Source organism: Tenrec ecaudatus, chromosome 2 (assembly GCF_050624435.1).
Source record: "Tenrec ecaudatus isolate mTenEca1 chromosome 2, mTenEca1.hap1, whole genome shotgun sequence".
Taxonomy (NCBI): domain Eukaryota; kingdom Metazoa; phylum Chordata; class Mammalia; order Afrosoricida; family Tenrecidae; genus Tenrec; species Tenrec ecaudatus.
Genome location: NC_134531.1, coordinates 170,013,672 through 170,027,874, shown reverse-complemented (window position 1 = coordinate 170,027,874; position 14,203 = coordinate 170,013,672). Strand labels below are relative to the sequence as shown.

General features: G+C 45.7%; 1 protein-coding gene across 6 annotated transcripts in view; it reads left to right on the top strand.

Annotated features, from left to right (window-relative positions):
* EBF1 (EBF transcription factor 1) overlaps positions 1-14,203 on the top strand; it is a 470,411-nt gene that overhangs the window by 289,614 nt on the left and 166,594 nt on the right. For all 6 annotated transcript variants that reach the window (XM_075541905.1, XM_075541904.1, XM_075541903.1 and 3 more), the window contains exon 7: positions 8,360-8,441. In XM_075541905.1, the coding sequence (XP_075398020.1) occupies positions 8,360-8,441 (82 nt within the window). The remainder of the gene's footprint in view (positions 1-8,359; positions 8,442-14,203) is intronic.

Sequence of the window (14,203 nt, the reverse complement as noted above, 5' to 3'; positions counted from 1 at the left end):
ATCCTAGAGAAGGACAGTCGAACACTTGTGTTTATGTTCTGCCTCGTTCCCACTGCATTTCAGACGATTCAGATGATTCCAGAGGTCCGCTCAGGGTCAGCATTTGTAACTGAACGTATTTTGGCAAGAAACTGATGGCATTTGGAGAATCTTCTCAGAGTGTCCTTGAGGATGGACGCCTTCTTTACTGCACTCTGACTCAGTGTCATCCAGTCAAGGCTGACTCATAGCGACCCTCAGTGGGTTTCCAACACAATTTTTTTTGACAGTTAAAAAAAATCATTTTATTGGGGACTCGTACAACTCTTATCACAATCCCTCTATTCATCCATTGTATCAGGTACAGTTGTACGTTTGTTGCCAGCATCATTCTCAAAACATTTGCTTTCTACTTGAGCCCTTGGTATCAGCTCTTCATTTTTTCTCCCTCCCTCTCCACGTCCCTCACAAACCCTTGATAATTTATAGATTATTATTATTTTGTCATGTCTTGCACTGTCTGAAGTCTCCCTTCACCCACTTCTCTGTTGTCTTTCCCCCAGGGAGGGACTTATATGTAGATTCTTGTAATCAGTTCCCCCTTTCTATTCCACCTTCCCTCCACCCTCCCTGTATTGCTACTCTCACCACTGGTCCTGAGGGGTTCATCTGGTCCTGAGGGGTTCATCAACAGTTCTTATCTGTTTGTGTACATTCTGTGTTCTAGCCAGATTTGTAAGGTAGAAGAGATCATGATAGTGGGAGGGAGGAAGCATTTAAGAACTAGAGGAAAGTTGTATGTTTCACCATTGCTACACTGCACCCTGACCTTCAAACCTTCTGTAATGGGATGTCTAATTGCCTACAGATGAGCTTTGGGTTCCCACCCTGCACCCCTCATTCACAATGATATGATTTTTTGTTTTTTGATGTCTAATACCGGATCCCTTTGACACCTTGTGATCACACAGGCTGGTGTGCTTCTTTCATGTGGGCTTTGTTGCTTCTCAGCTAGATGGCCACTTGTTTATCTTCAAGCCTTTGAGACCCCAGACTCTATAACTTTTGATAGCTGGGCACCATCAGCTTTCTTCACCACATTTGCTTGTGCACCTGCTTTATCTTCAGCAATCATCCAGAGACTAACTCTTTACGGAAGTAGAAATCCCAGTCGTTCTCCCATGGATTTGCTGGTCCTTTTGAAATGCTGACCATGTGCATCGCAGCCCAATGTGTAACCACTACACAACCAGGGCAGGCTTCTGAAAACTTTTGTTAGCATGCTTAAGTCTTTTGACGTGATATGACTTCTCATTTAATTTCTATGATTTGGGCCAGGTAGGAAGAAGTAGCTACTAAGTTCCCTCACCTTTGCACGACAGCTCTAAGGAATTGCAATCTATTCTTTCACCACTGACCACTGATTATTCATCCTCTCCTGTATCCTCTCATGTCCCTGAGTGGTTCAAATGATTACTTCACTGGGCAGCTAAGTAACAAGTTTTGGGGTGGAGGGTGCCCATCTCGCGATCTACTTCCCCAGAGGAGCATACGCAGTTCTGCTCTGACACCCTGGGTCCTCCATGAGCTGGGGTCGACTCAATGTGATGCAAAGGCAATTGGATGGCTTGTATCCTTTCTTTCACCTGGCCACTTTCTTACCTCCCGTATTTGACTTCTAGTCTGATGAGACCTTGCAGTGGATTCTTTAAAAAAACAAAACAAACTATTTTTAAGTTCTGTAGTCTCTTGCTATGTGAACTTAACACCTATTAAAAAATCCATGCCACTAATCAGATGTCCTTTCATCAAGGCCAAATTCTGAGCTCTGAGGTAATGAATGTTTTTCAAGTTGGTCATGTTCATCCCTTCAGGCTGAGAACACTTTCCAGAAATGCCCAAGATCTGAGGAACCTTGGCTAGGGGAAAAGGTAAACTCCTTGAAGTCAGTGGCCAATAATAGGGGCAGCCACATGCTCTCCCACTGGGATCCCCAAGATAGTACCTCAACTTGGTATTGGTCCACCGTCTACTGCTGGGAGAGAAGAGAGAATTTGCTTCACCTAGAAGGAATGCCTTTGTTTATTTTGCTTCTCCCCTTTCCGCCATCAAAACAGAGCTGTGGATGTGTGGGTCAAGGCAGCCACTCTCTCAGTGTTTTGGGTTTTTTTTTAGAATTAGAAAAGGAGTCGAAGCCAGCCTGGCCAAGAGAAGATTCTGCCCCTCACCCAGGTTCACCCCCCTCTGCCCGCTGTCCTGTGGCATCCCGGGGATTTTGGCTGCCTTGCAAGTGTCATATTTTCACATGGATGAACTGTACTCTACAACTGCTTCTGTGTATTCGGAACTAAGAGGTTTTCTTTGACATTGAAAGTAGAGTTTTCTCTTTCTAACGAACTCTTTTGACGCCAGCTCCCACCGCCCTGTTTCAAGAGCACTCTGTTTTTCATGGCACCGTCTATCGGACTCTTGTTTGCCCTTCACAGAGCTGTGCACCTTTGAGGGTGATCGGGAGGCACTGGTGGCATTTCTTTAAACAGTCCCCGAAAGGTCGGGCGGTTAGGTGCTTTCTGGTTAAACATTTTCAACTGGGGAGAAGCCGTGTTCTCCTTGAAAGTCTTCCTGTGCTGTCTCTGGACAGTGGATTTGGCCATGGAGGAAAGTGGTTCTGGGCTGCTTTGCCAAAGCAGAGGGTGAGGGCTCCCATCTATGCAAATATGACCAGCTGCCATGCAGTTGACTCTGACTCTCGAAGTGCCATGCTTGTCAGAGTCGACCTGTGCTCTCCAGCATTCTCAACGGCTGATATTTTGGAAGTAGATTGGCAGGCCTTTCTTCCAAGGTACCCATGAGGGTCCTTAACCGCCCCTCCTTGGGCTAGCAGACAGATGTGCCAACCATTTGCACTACCCAGGGACTTTCAGAAACATAGAGCTTTCCCACCTGGAGACATTTTCCTCCGTATCCATCTGTGAGTGCACATGGAGGCAACTAGAAGTCCACACAGAAGGGACCCCACAGTTGTTTCCACCCAGCTATTTTCTGTGTCGGCCAAGACTATGTCTCCATGGCTTGAATATCTTTTGGAAGAATCACATGCCACACGACCATCTGTAGGCATAAGTCCCAGGAACTTTCTGGGAGCCTTAAGACTGCAAATAGGGAGTTAATTGCTTGCTTTTGGCATGCCCCGTTGCACTTCTGCTGCAACAGGGACAGGATGAGAACAACGGAGAACATCCCAATGTGATTTTTCCGAAATCAGGGGGTGGACAGGAGGTAAAAACAAAACCCGCCCCACCCAGGACCATCACTACACTCTACATAATAATTAATGATGTGCAAGCTGTTGCCTAATAGACAGTTGTACTGTGCGTACCCTTCACTTCTGACTAGCTGAGTCCGCAGTGATTTTAGGAGCCACCTCCTAGCTTGATGGGTCCTGGCTTTCGGGTAAAGCTGATGCAGTCATTGCTGTCTTTCCTCAGTGGTGGCTCTTTCTTCCTTTCCATGAAGCCTACTCCCCTGCTCAGTTTCCACATTTCTTTCATTCTTTTTTGTTGTTGTTAACCTTAACATTCAAAGAGGAGACTACTCTGTAAGAGGTGATACATATCTTGGTCTATCAGAGCAATTTCACGTCTGCAGAAACATTATGCTTGAAGCACAGACACTTTCCTCGTCGTATCTCTGTATCTGAAAATATAAACATCTGTGCGTGCTGTGCCAGCCACCGGACAGTTGCTAGGGATACAAGATGAAGAATAGTGATCCTTTCCTTGATGCCAGGTCCAACGTAATACTCCTCACATTTCATTCTATCGAATTCTCAGTAACCTTCTGAAAGAGTTTCTGTTATTTCCCCCCTTTTTCTGATGAGACCACCAAGGCCCAGAAAGGTGACATAGGTGTTTGGGCTAGAGTTGGAGCTCGAGGAAGGATTATGAAGACTACGGCCGTGGCCCTTGGAGAGAGGTACTATGACTCCAGTCCTTGGATGGGCGGGCTGCTGAGACCCAAGGAGCTGCCTGCCTTTGTTGCCGTAGCAAGTCCATCACGCATGTGCTTGCCCAGTATTCTCCACTGCTGTCTTTATTTGAGACAATCCTCATTTCAACCCCTTGCATGACCTGGAATCTGCTTAGTTGAACAAGTACTTTCTGAAAACCCACTAGATTTGGGATTCTGTGTCATGTGTTGGGGGAATATATACCTATAGATTTATATCTAAAATAGCATTTTTAAAGTTTGTGGGAGAAATGCACTATTGTTTTGAAGCCCCTCGTATATATATGTGTGTGTGTGTGTGTGTGTGTGTGTGTGTGTGTGTGTGTGTGTTATTTTATGACAATATAGATGGGACAAATTCGGTGAGCTAACTCAATCAATTTTCCTTCTGGGGAAATCCAGTGATACCTTTTTTTAACCTGGCCATGTGGCAGTCATATGGATTCTACTGACTATATTACTTCATGTCTGTTGGTTGTTGAAAAGTAGTACCAGAAAAATCATTGGAGGAACAGCTTTCTTCTACAAATGTAGGTGCTTGGCTCTGTCACTCTACATGATGAAGTAAAGTCCTACTGTAGACTGACCGATCCATTTTTCAGTATTAACCCAAACACAACTCTGTATAGCATGTTTTCTTTTGATTTTGTGACTGTCACTTTCCTAACTGAGGTAGTAGACTAAAGAGTTCAACAGCTGAAGTGTTGGTGTCTTGTTGGGTTGGTGTGTTAGGGCGGGATGACTAGAGAAACAAATCCAGAGACATTCATAAGAGTTTAAGAGAAAGATTCATATCAAAGTGCAATTGAATATTGATAAAACATCCCAGCCCAGTCCATATCAAGTCCATGAGTCCAATATCAGCCCATATGTCTGACACCAGTCCATAAATTCCCCATTAGACTCATACAGCACACACAATGATGCAGAATGCTAGATGATCACAGGTCGGTGGGTGAAAAGTCTTGTGGACGTGTCACCAAGGCTCTGGCTGCCATCAGTGTGGCTCCATGTGGCTTGTCCACAGGAACACCAAGGCAGAAGAGTGTGGGCCACCTCCAGGGAGAAAGAGAGGAAGTTCCTAGAATCCCCTGAGAAGGCCACAACCACAAGGAGGTATCCTCAGGCTGTGACCTGATTGACAAGATAGATTCCACCTGGAGAACTATTTATCGAGTCGACATGAAATTCCATAAGTACCATAAATGGTTTCCGAGAGAGATAGCATTATGTCGGATATGTCATACAACTAGAAGTGAAGACGTGTGAATGATACTTGTAGCTCTCGTGTTATTGTAATTGTGTGAGCGAGTACAATAACACTGGTCTTTCAATCCACTCATATGCAAGATGAGGAGGTTCGACTAAATGGCAGTCAAGATCACTTTCAAAGTCATGTAATTTGTGGGAGAACCCATACAGCTTGGCTAGCTTAAGATGGTAGTGTAATTTGGAGGTAAATAATCTGGTTGGTCTTAGTTTTCTTGCCTTTCAAATAGGTTACTAATTCTTGACTTTCCTAATATATCGGGCTTGCCTGAGAATCCAGTGAGGTAACAAGAACACGAGCACTTGGAATAATTTAACACACTGCATGAACACACCACGATATGACTGGTATTGGAAGTTAACGGAAAGGTGTTGGGTTTCTCGCCCCAAGAGAGAGAGAGAGAGAGAGAGAGAGAGAGAGAGAAAGAAGGCTTGAGTTGAAAAGGAGTTTGATCTCTGTTGGGCTGCTTCCTGGGGTTTATGGAACTCCGCAGGGTAAATAGCGGCTTTGTCCTGTGGCAGGTCACTTTCCCACAGTTGGGGCAAGACTGCCTCCCTTTTCTCCTGACAACACTTTATAAAACACCCCCGCCACACAAAACGTGGTAACTCCTTACAGAGAAGGGAGGTTTTGAGTTACAATAACCCCGCTTTGTTAAAAGCCCCCTTGGAATCTGAGATCATCTCAACAGACTAGCAGACATGCGCATGTCCCGGCTTTACAAATGCCTTACAAACGTAGCCTGACAAATCATCCCCCACGTTCTGTGCCTCTGCTCACCGTGTCCGTCTTTGGGGGTTATTTTTAACTCCCACTTCTTACTGCTTTCTCTGTTCCTTTAAGGAAGTGCCACCTGAAAGGGGTCAGATGCTTGGCACCTGCTTAGGGGACAGCGTTGAGAGAATTCTGGGGCTCCTCCAGGGCAAGGGCTGGCTTTTCCCTAAAGAATAGTCCCTTCGAAGCCTCTTTGCCACATAAGGGCTTGTGTAAGGCCCCAGGCACAAGTTGACGGCCGTCTCTTCCCCGCGACAGATGGCCAAGCCTTCAATTTCAGCAAGCGATCCGCTGTGGAGAGGGCGGGCAGGGGACTCGGCCAGCATGCCAAGTGACAGGGCAGCTTAGGGTAACAGGGATCCGGTGTGTGCCCGGCATAGCTTTTGTGCTAATGATGGGCCGCTGACAGGCGCCTCGCCCTGCTCACCCCCGAGGCAGAAGATCTCCAGCTCCCTTGATTCGGTTTCTTTCTGGCAGAGTTAGCGCCCTGTTCGCTTGCCTTTCAAAACCCATTTTGGCACCAGATGGACCCTCTCATGGTGGCTAGCGGTTGTCTGATTTGAAGATGCCAGAGAGTGTGCTGACAGCTCCTTCTAATACAACTTGAGTCTGGCTGTCGGAGCTGGGCTCAAATGGCTTAAACACACAGAGACCGTGGATATTCCCAACCAGGGGCACCAGGGACGGGGCCTGTGGAGGGGACGCCAGTGCCTCCTCTTCCATCATGTTCACATTGCTCCTGGGGTGACGATGATGACATGACGGCTACGGCAGCTACTCTGGCTGCCACGACTTTTCTTCTTCTGAGCAGCGTTTCCTTGTGGCAAAAGATAGATCACAGAGATTTGCCATTTTAGTCATTTCCAAGTACACAATTGAATATTGATAATATCCATCACTGCGCAGCCCTTCACACCAATTTATTTCTAAAATGTTGTCATCGTGCAAACAGAAACTCTGTACCCGTTGAGCAATGTTTCCATTCCCCTCACCTGCAATCCTTGGTAAGCAGAGATTTTGGTCTCTAGGAGTCTGCCCATTCTAGGCATTTCATGTAAGAAGCCCAGGTGGTGCAAGGGTTAAAGCTTTTTGTTGCTGATTGAAAGGTTAGTGGTTTGAACCCGCCAGCTGCTCTGTGGGAGACAGGTGCGGTAGTCTTGTTCAGGAGAGATTACAGCCGTGTGGAAACCTTACACAGCGGTTTTACTCTGTCCTATCGGATCATCAAAGGAGCCCCAGTGGTACTGTGGGTTAAGTGTTCGGTTGGTAAACTCAAGGTCAGTGTTTCAAAACCACCTCTGTTCCAAGGGAGAAAAATGAGGCTATCTGCTATCATAAAGATGTATAATTTCTTTGTACGAATGAATAATATTTCACTGCATGTATACTATATTTTATTTATCCATTTTCGGTTGAAGAACGATTATTCTCCGTATGATTGTTGCTACAGTATAATTGCTGTCATTGGTACAGGTTGCATTGCTATTTTTACTATAGTTCTTATTTAATCACAAGTGTTTGTCGATAGTAGGAGTGGGGAATGTTGTTTCTTCTAGGGGTGATTTGGATATTTATCACACCATTTATATGCCATACAAAATTACCAACTTAAAAACCAGCCTGCTATCTTTGGTTAAAAGAGGAAGCCCCTCAATGAGATGGATTGACACAGTGGCACCATAACAGGCTGAAGCACAGGAACAATTGTGAGGATGGCACACGGTCAGGCAATGTTTCCCTCTGTTGTACATAGTGTTGCTATGGGTCAGAACCAACTTGATAATACCTAACAATAACAGTGGGATAGCTAGGAGCCCTGCTGGTACAGTGGTTACACATTGAGCTTCTAATCACAAGGTTGGCAGTTCAAACCCACAAGTCCCTCCACAGGAGTAAAATGAGGCTTTCTGCTCCCATAAGCGTGATAGTCTCAAACCCACAGGGGGGCAGTTCTACCCTGCCGTATAAGGTCGCTGTAAGCCAGAATTGGCTGCATGGCAGTGAGTTTGATTTTGAATGAGATAGCTGGAATTGTTTCTCTGTGGTGAAGCATGTGATGCGAACACTTCCTCCAGGGCTTAATATCGCAGTTCTTTTTGTGAGATCTGGTGGCAGTACGGGGGATGAGGCCTTCATAAAGAAGGCCCACACTGGAAAGAACATCAAGGTGAAAGCTTGCTATGAGCTAGTGGCCCGAACAGCATGCTGAATATTTCTGAAAATGCAGGCGGAGAACAAAAGGCACAATGTAGACCTGCCTGACTGTGTGCTTATTTCTCTCCTCTCCCAAGACTGAATTGCTAACCCCAGTGACTCATCTCTTCACAGGTTCTTCTTGAAGTTCTTCCTCAAATGTAACCAAAATTGCCTAAAGAATGCAGGAAACCCCCGTGACATGCGGAGATTCCAGGTGGGTCTAGTTTGTCTTTCTTATTCTCGGTGATGACATGACTGTCAGGATAGAAGATGAAAGGCACAGGCAGAGTGCAACATGGAGGGGAGCTCTTTTCCCAGAGGGGAAGAGCAGGTGAGGCTCTGGGTCTCCTGGGAGCTGCACTCTTGAAGCCACTGTTTTCATTGGGGGAGAGTTGGGACTGAACCACCTGCGTCCCCTAGTTAAGACAGCGACATCCTTGGAGTCTAGTTTGGCTTCGTGAAGGGGTTCACATGCCTAATCCCCCATAGACAATGTGAAGTACACAGAAACCTCTAAAATGATAGGTTCTTCCCTCATTTCCATCATGCACATGTAGAAAACTGATACTGAGGAGCTTGGTGTGCTTTAGAGGTCTGTCTCATTTTTTTTTTAATCCTCTCTGCTCTCTTCTCCAATCTTGGAAATCCCAAGTCATAGTTATTTGTTAACATTTTTTCCCTATTGTAAAATACTGCTGATGTGATTGAACTATGGGATGATATGATAGATTTATTAACCCCCAATTAATAATAAATTAAATTATTTTTAAAAGACCAAAAATATTGCGTCCCTGAAGCACAGCATATCTAGGATGACATGGAGCCAGAGTTCTCTCTCAGGAATGTCTTCATAAATGTCCTCCAGAATCGGTCACACAGTGCCTCCACTAAAACGAGAGTGGTAGGTTAGCTTCACTGACGTGTACATTTACTAAACGGAGAGGCCATGAAGCCAAAGGTGTAGACTTTGAAGACACAGAGCGGCATTTCGGGGTTCAGGAGCGGTGGCTGAGCTGTATATAGAATTCCTCTCAAACTCGAACGTGTGGAGAATCCCCAGGGGATCTTGTTAAATTGCAGGTGCTGATTGAGACCTGGGTCCCTGGGTGGTACAGACAGTTAATGTGCTTGGCTCTTAACTGAAAAATGGGAGGCTTAGGTCCACCCAGATTTCACCCCAAAGAAAGACATGGTGATCGCTTTTCAAATTCAGCATTGGAGAACCGAGCACAGTCCTCCTCTGATAGAAACAGGGTTGCCACGAGTTGAAACTGAGTGGACAGTATTGTACATTTCTAACAAGCTTTCAGGCGAAGTGGATGTTGTTGGCCACACTTTGAGCATCGAGGTCCTAAACTAGACCCATGTGTTGCACTAGCTTAATCTCACTGGTAGGGTCAGCGTTGGTTTCCTCAGCAGAGTGATGGGAGGAACATTCCCTACATGCATGCTTGTACCTGCTCTCAGAAAGAGACATGGTGCTGAATGTTTGCTCCTAGGCACATTCATCAATTAGCTTTACACGCAGTTTGAAATGTCTCATCTCTAAGGGGCTTCTGAGGAGGATTACGACATTTTAACTGCATGTAGTCTGATGAGAGAAGGAGAGGGATGAATCTGAGCAATGGTTTTTGAATGTCAAAAGCTTTCTGTGTCCAGGGATTTTGTTTTTATGGGGTGAGATGCATTGGTTTTTATGCCCTAAGAATGGGTCTCTACCTGTTTCTCAAACTGAGGTGAAGTGGAGGGGAGCTATAGATCTTTGGTTTCCTGGAAAATACTTTTTTTTTTTTTTTGGCTGTCTTCTTCAAAGTTTGTAAACTTGGCCATTCTGATACCCACACTGATTTTTGTGTTAGTCAGCTTTGCACACAGGTTGGAGAAACAACATGTGTGATATCCCACCCCACTGGTGTGTTGCTCAGTGTCTTGAAACATAAGGCTCATTTAAACTTAAGCTGTTTTGTAGCTTGCTTTGGCCTTGACCACACTTGGGTCAGAATCAAGGCATACCTGGATGTAGAACAATCTATGCCTAATAAACATGCCCAGTCATTGTGTCTGTCTACTGCCTTATGAGGACCGTCAAAGTCAACTCTGCTATACCTTTCAGGGGATTCAAGTTTGGGACAGACCTTGGTGGCACTTAGGGACCTGAACAATATTGTGTAAGACTTTCAGGGGATAGATTTTCTTAATCTGGGAAAGAAGTGGTCTGAAAGCCTTGAGTTATAAGAAGGTAGTTCTTGTTCAAATTGTGCAAATCAACTTTGTGAAACTGCCTACAAAGCTTTGTTTTGTGCAGACAAATAGTAATTAGTCTACCTAATGAAGCACTTAAGAGAGCACTGAGATGAAGAGGCCTGAGTTAGATTTCTGCAAAGGCTGTCATCCAACTCAGTTTCCTCAACTGCAGAATGGAGGGAACACAATGAGTCTGCTTACTTCACAAGATCTCAAAGAAAAACAACAGTGTGCATACATACACACCCAAGTTATTTCTAAATGACAATATGCAAATGTTCGCCTTTGATGAAGGTCGGTCTGTGAGATGAAGATGAATCAGTGCAGGTTTTCTCCACCTTGGCACTAGGGACATTTTGGAACAGGTCACTCACTGCTCCATGTGCAACTCTCTGTGGACGGAGCAGTATCCTGCGCATTTTCGGATCCTTGCCAGCATCCTTAGCTTGTATCCTCGAGGGCCAGTAGAATATCACGGCCATCCCCCAATCACGAGAGCCCAAATATGTCTAGATATTGTCCAACGGATCCTAGGGGGTTGAAAACCACTGGTTCAGTCCTTTACCGGGTGCCCTTGAAATAATCTTCACAGAGGGTGTTACCAGCCTAGAGAGAGGACCCTTTGTGGCCTCACCGATGCAGGGTGTATACAGTCCTTCATTCACATCTTCTCTGAATCCTAATACTGTTCTTGCCTGTGATTTGGGAACTGGGTAAGTTAGATCAAACCAAACTCACTGCCATCAAGTAGAGCTTGCCTCATATAGACCCCTCCCAGCAACCTTGACCACCAGAGTCAGAGCTGGGGGCGCAGAAAACCCGGTCAAATGCCTTATGGGTTCTCACGTACCATCTCTGTGTTTCCTTTCCCCACTCATCCTCACTTGAGAGGCGATGGAGCATCCATGGCAAAATGAATGCTGGCTCATTTTATTTGTATTTGTGTACGTTTACACATTTCAGTAATTATCATTTTATACAATTAACACATGGTCTTATGCATATAGGCACCTGTATATGTTTGCTGTCAGACAATGGACCAATTGTTTAAGAGAGCAAAAGTGAAACCTTACATACCTGCTTACCTGTTTTTCTCTCCCCACGCCCCTCCAGTTTTATCTCTTTAATGAGTATTGCCCACCATGTTTCCCTGTATTATTTCATGATGTGGACCATTCATTCCCTACCATTTGAATCCATCTTTCCCTTCCAATCCCATGGCTACAAGTTCATATGGCACTCATTACTTATCCTCATCAGCCCGGTACAAGGGATGCTCTTTCTGTGTCCTTCTGCCAAGATGGTGTCCCTTGCTTCCTTCAGCGATCCAGAACTTGCTCACCTTGCAGGTGTTCCTGTGTATTTTGCTTTTCTGCTCCTGACGTCTTAGTCATGATTCATGGACCAAGGGCCCTTGAGTCAGGGTTTCTGACACCTTGCGCCCAGAGGCAGACATAGCTAGTCAACAGACTGCAGATTATTCCCAGGAACTTCAAATCAATGAAGCCCACGCTGAACTCATCTTCATTCTCACTGTATTTGGCCGACACTCCAAGCTGACTTGTCTTTCTCTGTTCTGTCTTGGTTTTCTTCCAGTTGACGTCAATGCTGGGGAGATTACTTTTAATATTTGTGTATGTATTCAATGTGTTTCATATACATGCATGTAGTTATGTATGTCCTTGTGTGTAACTTTTTGTGGATATTGATGGTGATGATGGTAACACAAACATTTGTCGGAGACTTACTCTGTGAGAAGCATCGTGCTAAGGACTTTACATGAATTGTATTTATTCACACAATAGCCCTGTGCTAACATGGATTATCCCTATTTTACCAAAGGGGAAACCGAGGCTTAGAGAATTTAAGCAATTTACTTACAGCCTCACGAGGAAAGTGGCCCCAGGCCTCTCCGGGCGCTCCACTGAGAACTCGCACAGAAGTCCCCCCATCCCAGGCCTGCGCAGATTAGCTCTCCGGCAGCTATCCTGAGAGGGGTCATGGAGACATTGGTTGAAGGTGTCCTAGGAACCAGACTCATCATCTCCATGACTTGTCTCCCAGGACACTAATTGGGATGCTGGTTTCAAATGTTTTTCGGTTCCTCCGGCCTCTGTGGGGCAGTGCGGGAGAATGCCTTCTCAGCAGGAAGAAACCGATTCTTTACATCTCACTGTGGCTTTCACCAGTTACATGGAAAACCTGAGTCGCGGAGACATCTAATTAAAAACCCTCTCTCTTGCCTATTAAGTGGGCTCTCTCCCACTGACACTGCTGCCGCGGCTCTCTCATCCCATTTCGTATGCTGGCCAGGCCAGGCCAGCCCATGTTCACACGGCGGCGCCCGAGCGGGTCTCCTCTGAACAGCAGCCAGCGCCCGTGTAGGTGACTGAGGATGACATCAGAAAGGTTGTGGGTCTCTTGACACGTAAAGACATTCTGTCAAGCAAACTCAGCCTCACAGCAGCCGAGCTTCTGGTGTGTAAACAGAGACTGCTTAATTACACAGGTCGTGTCAATTAGTGTGACCGTAGCATTTTTAAGAAATTAATCACTTTCTGCAGAACTCGGCTGTGTTCCTACTTTTAAGGCAGCATGGAATGAACCTTGGAGAAAACCCGCCGTGAGGAGCTTTTTTTGTTGTTGTTTAAATTCACAGTGGATGTTTTCTTTTGAAATCCCTAGGCCGTGGTTAGAGTACCACACTAGCTTAAATACAACAGTGGGCACAGCCTCATTCAGCCCTGGTGGGTGTAGGGAAGGGGCGGGGTGGGTGGGGGAAGTGGAGAGGTGGGGATAGAAACAGCTCATGACACAGGGAAAATTTTACAGTGACTGAAACGAGGCTGTTTCTTCATCTTGACACTAAAAAGATGTTAATGGCAAAGGACTGTGTTAAAACCGTCTCACGGGTACGGTTTTTAACTGACAAGAGCCAGACAATTCAAGGTTAAGATTTAAGTCCTTATCAAGAGCTTGCCTTGCTGAGACTGGCAGAACGCGGTGGTGAGGAGAGGAACAAGTACGGGAGGCAAGCTGTCAGCGCAGGAGGCGCTGTCAAACCTGGGCTCTAGGAGACGTGGCACCCAGCCTCGGACTGACCGGAGCTCTTCAACAAAGGCTTCTCAGAGCTTTTGGAGATCCATGGTCCTTGTGCGAGCAATGCCTGTGTTGACAGGTAGATGTGCCAGAGGCTCTTTCCTTCGTTCATGAGTGCATGCATGCACCCAGGAGTAGTCGCTGAAGTGCCAAATGAGGATAATAGTAATAATAATAGTAAGACCCCACTGTCATTGGGTTGATTCTTACTATAGTAGCCCTATAGGGCAGAGGAGAACTGCCCTTTTGGATTTCCAAAACTCTAAATCTTCACAAGAGTAGACAACAGCCTCATCTTTCTCCTCTGGGGCAGCTTGTGGGTTCAAACCACTGACCTTACAGTTAGCAGTGCAGTGAGTAGTCCACTCCCACCACAGCTCCTTCACCAACGTGCTACATGGAGACTGTATAAGGATGAGCAAGAAACAGAGGGACTTTTCCCCAATGAAACATATTCTAGTTGGGGGTCTCAGCTGTTGCAATAAAGATATATCTCTATCTATATAGAACGGCTGGCATATAAGAGAACGGTTTTTCTTGTTCATGCAACAGTACAAGTGGGTGTCTCTGATTGGGTAGTGAAGTTGGATATGGGGACTTGAGCTCTCTTTGAATTGTGCCTCTGCTAAACCC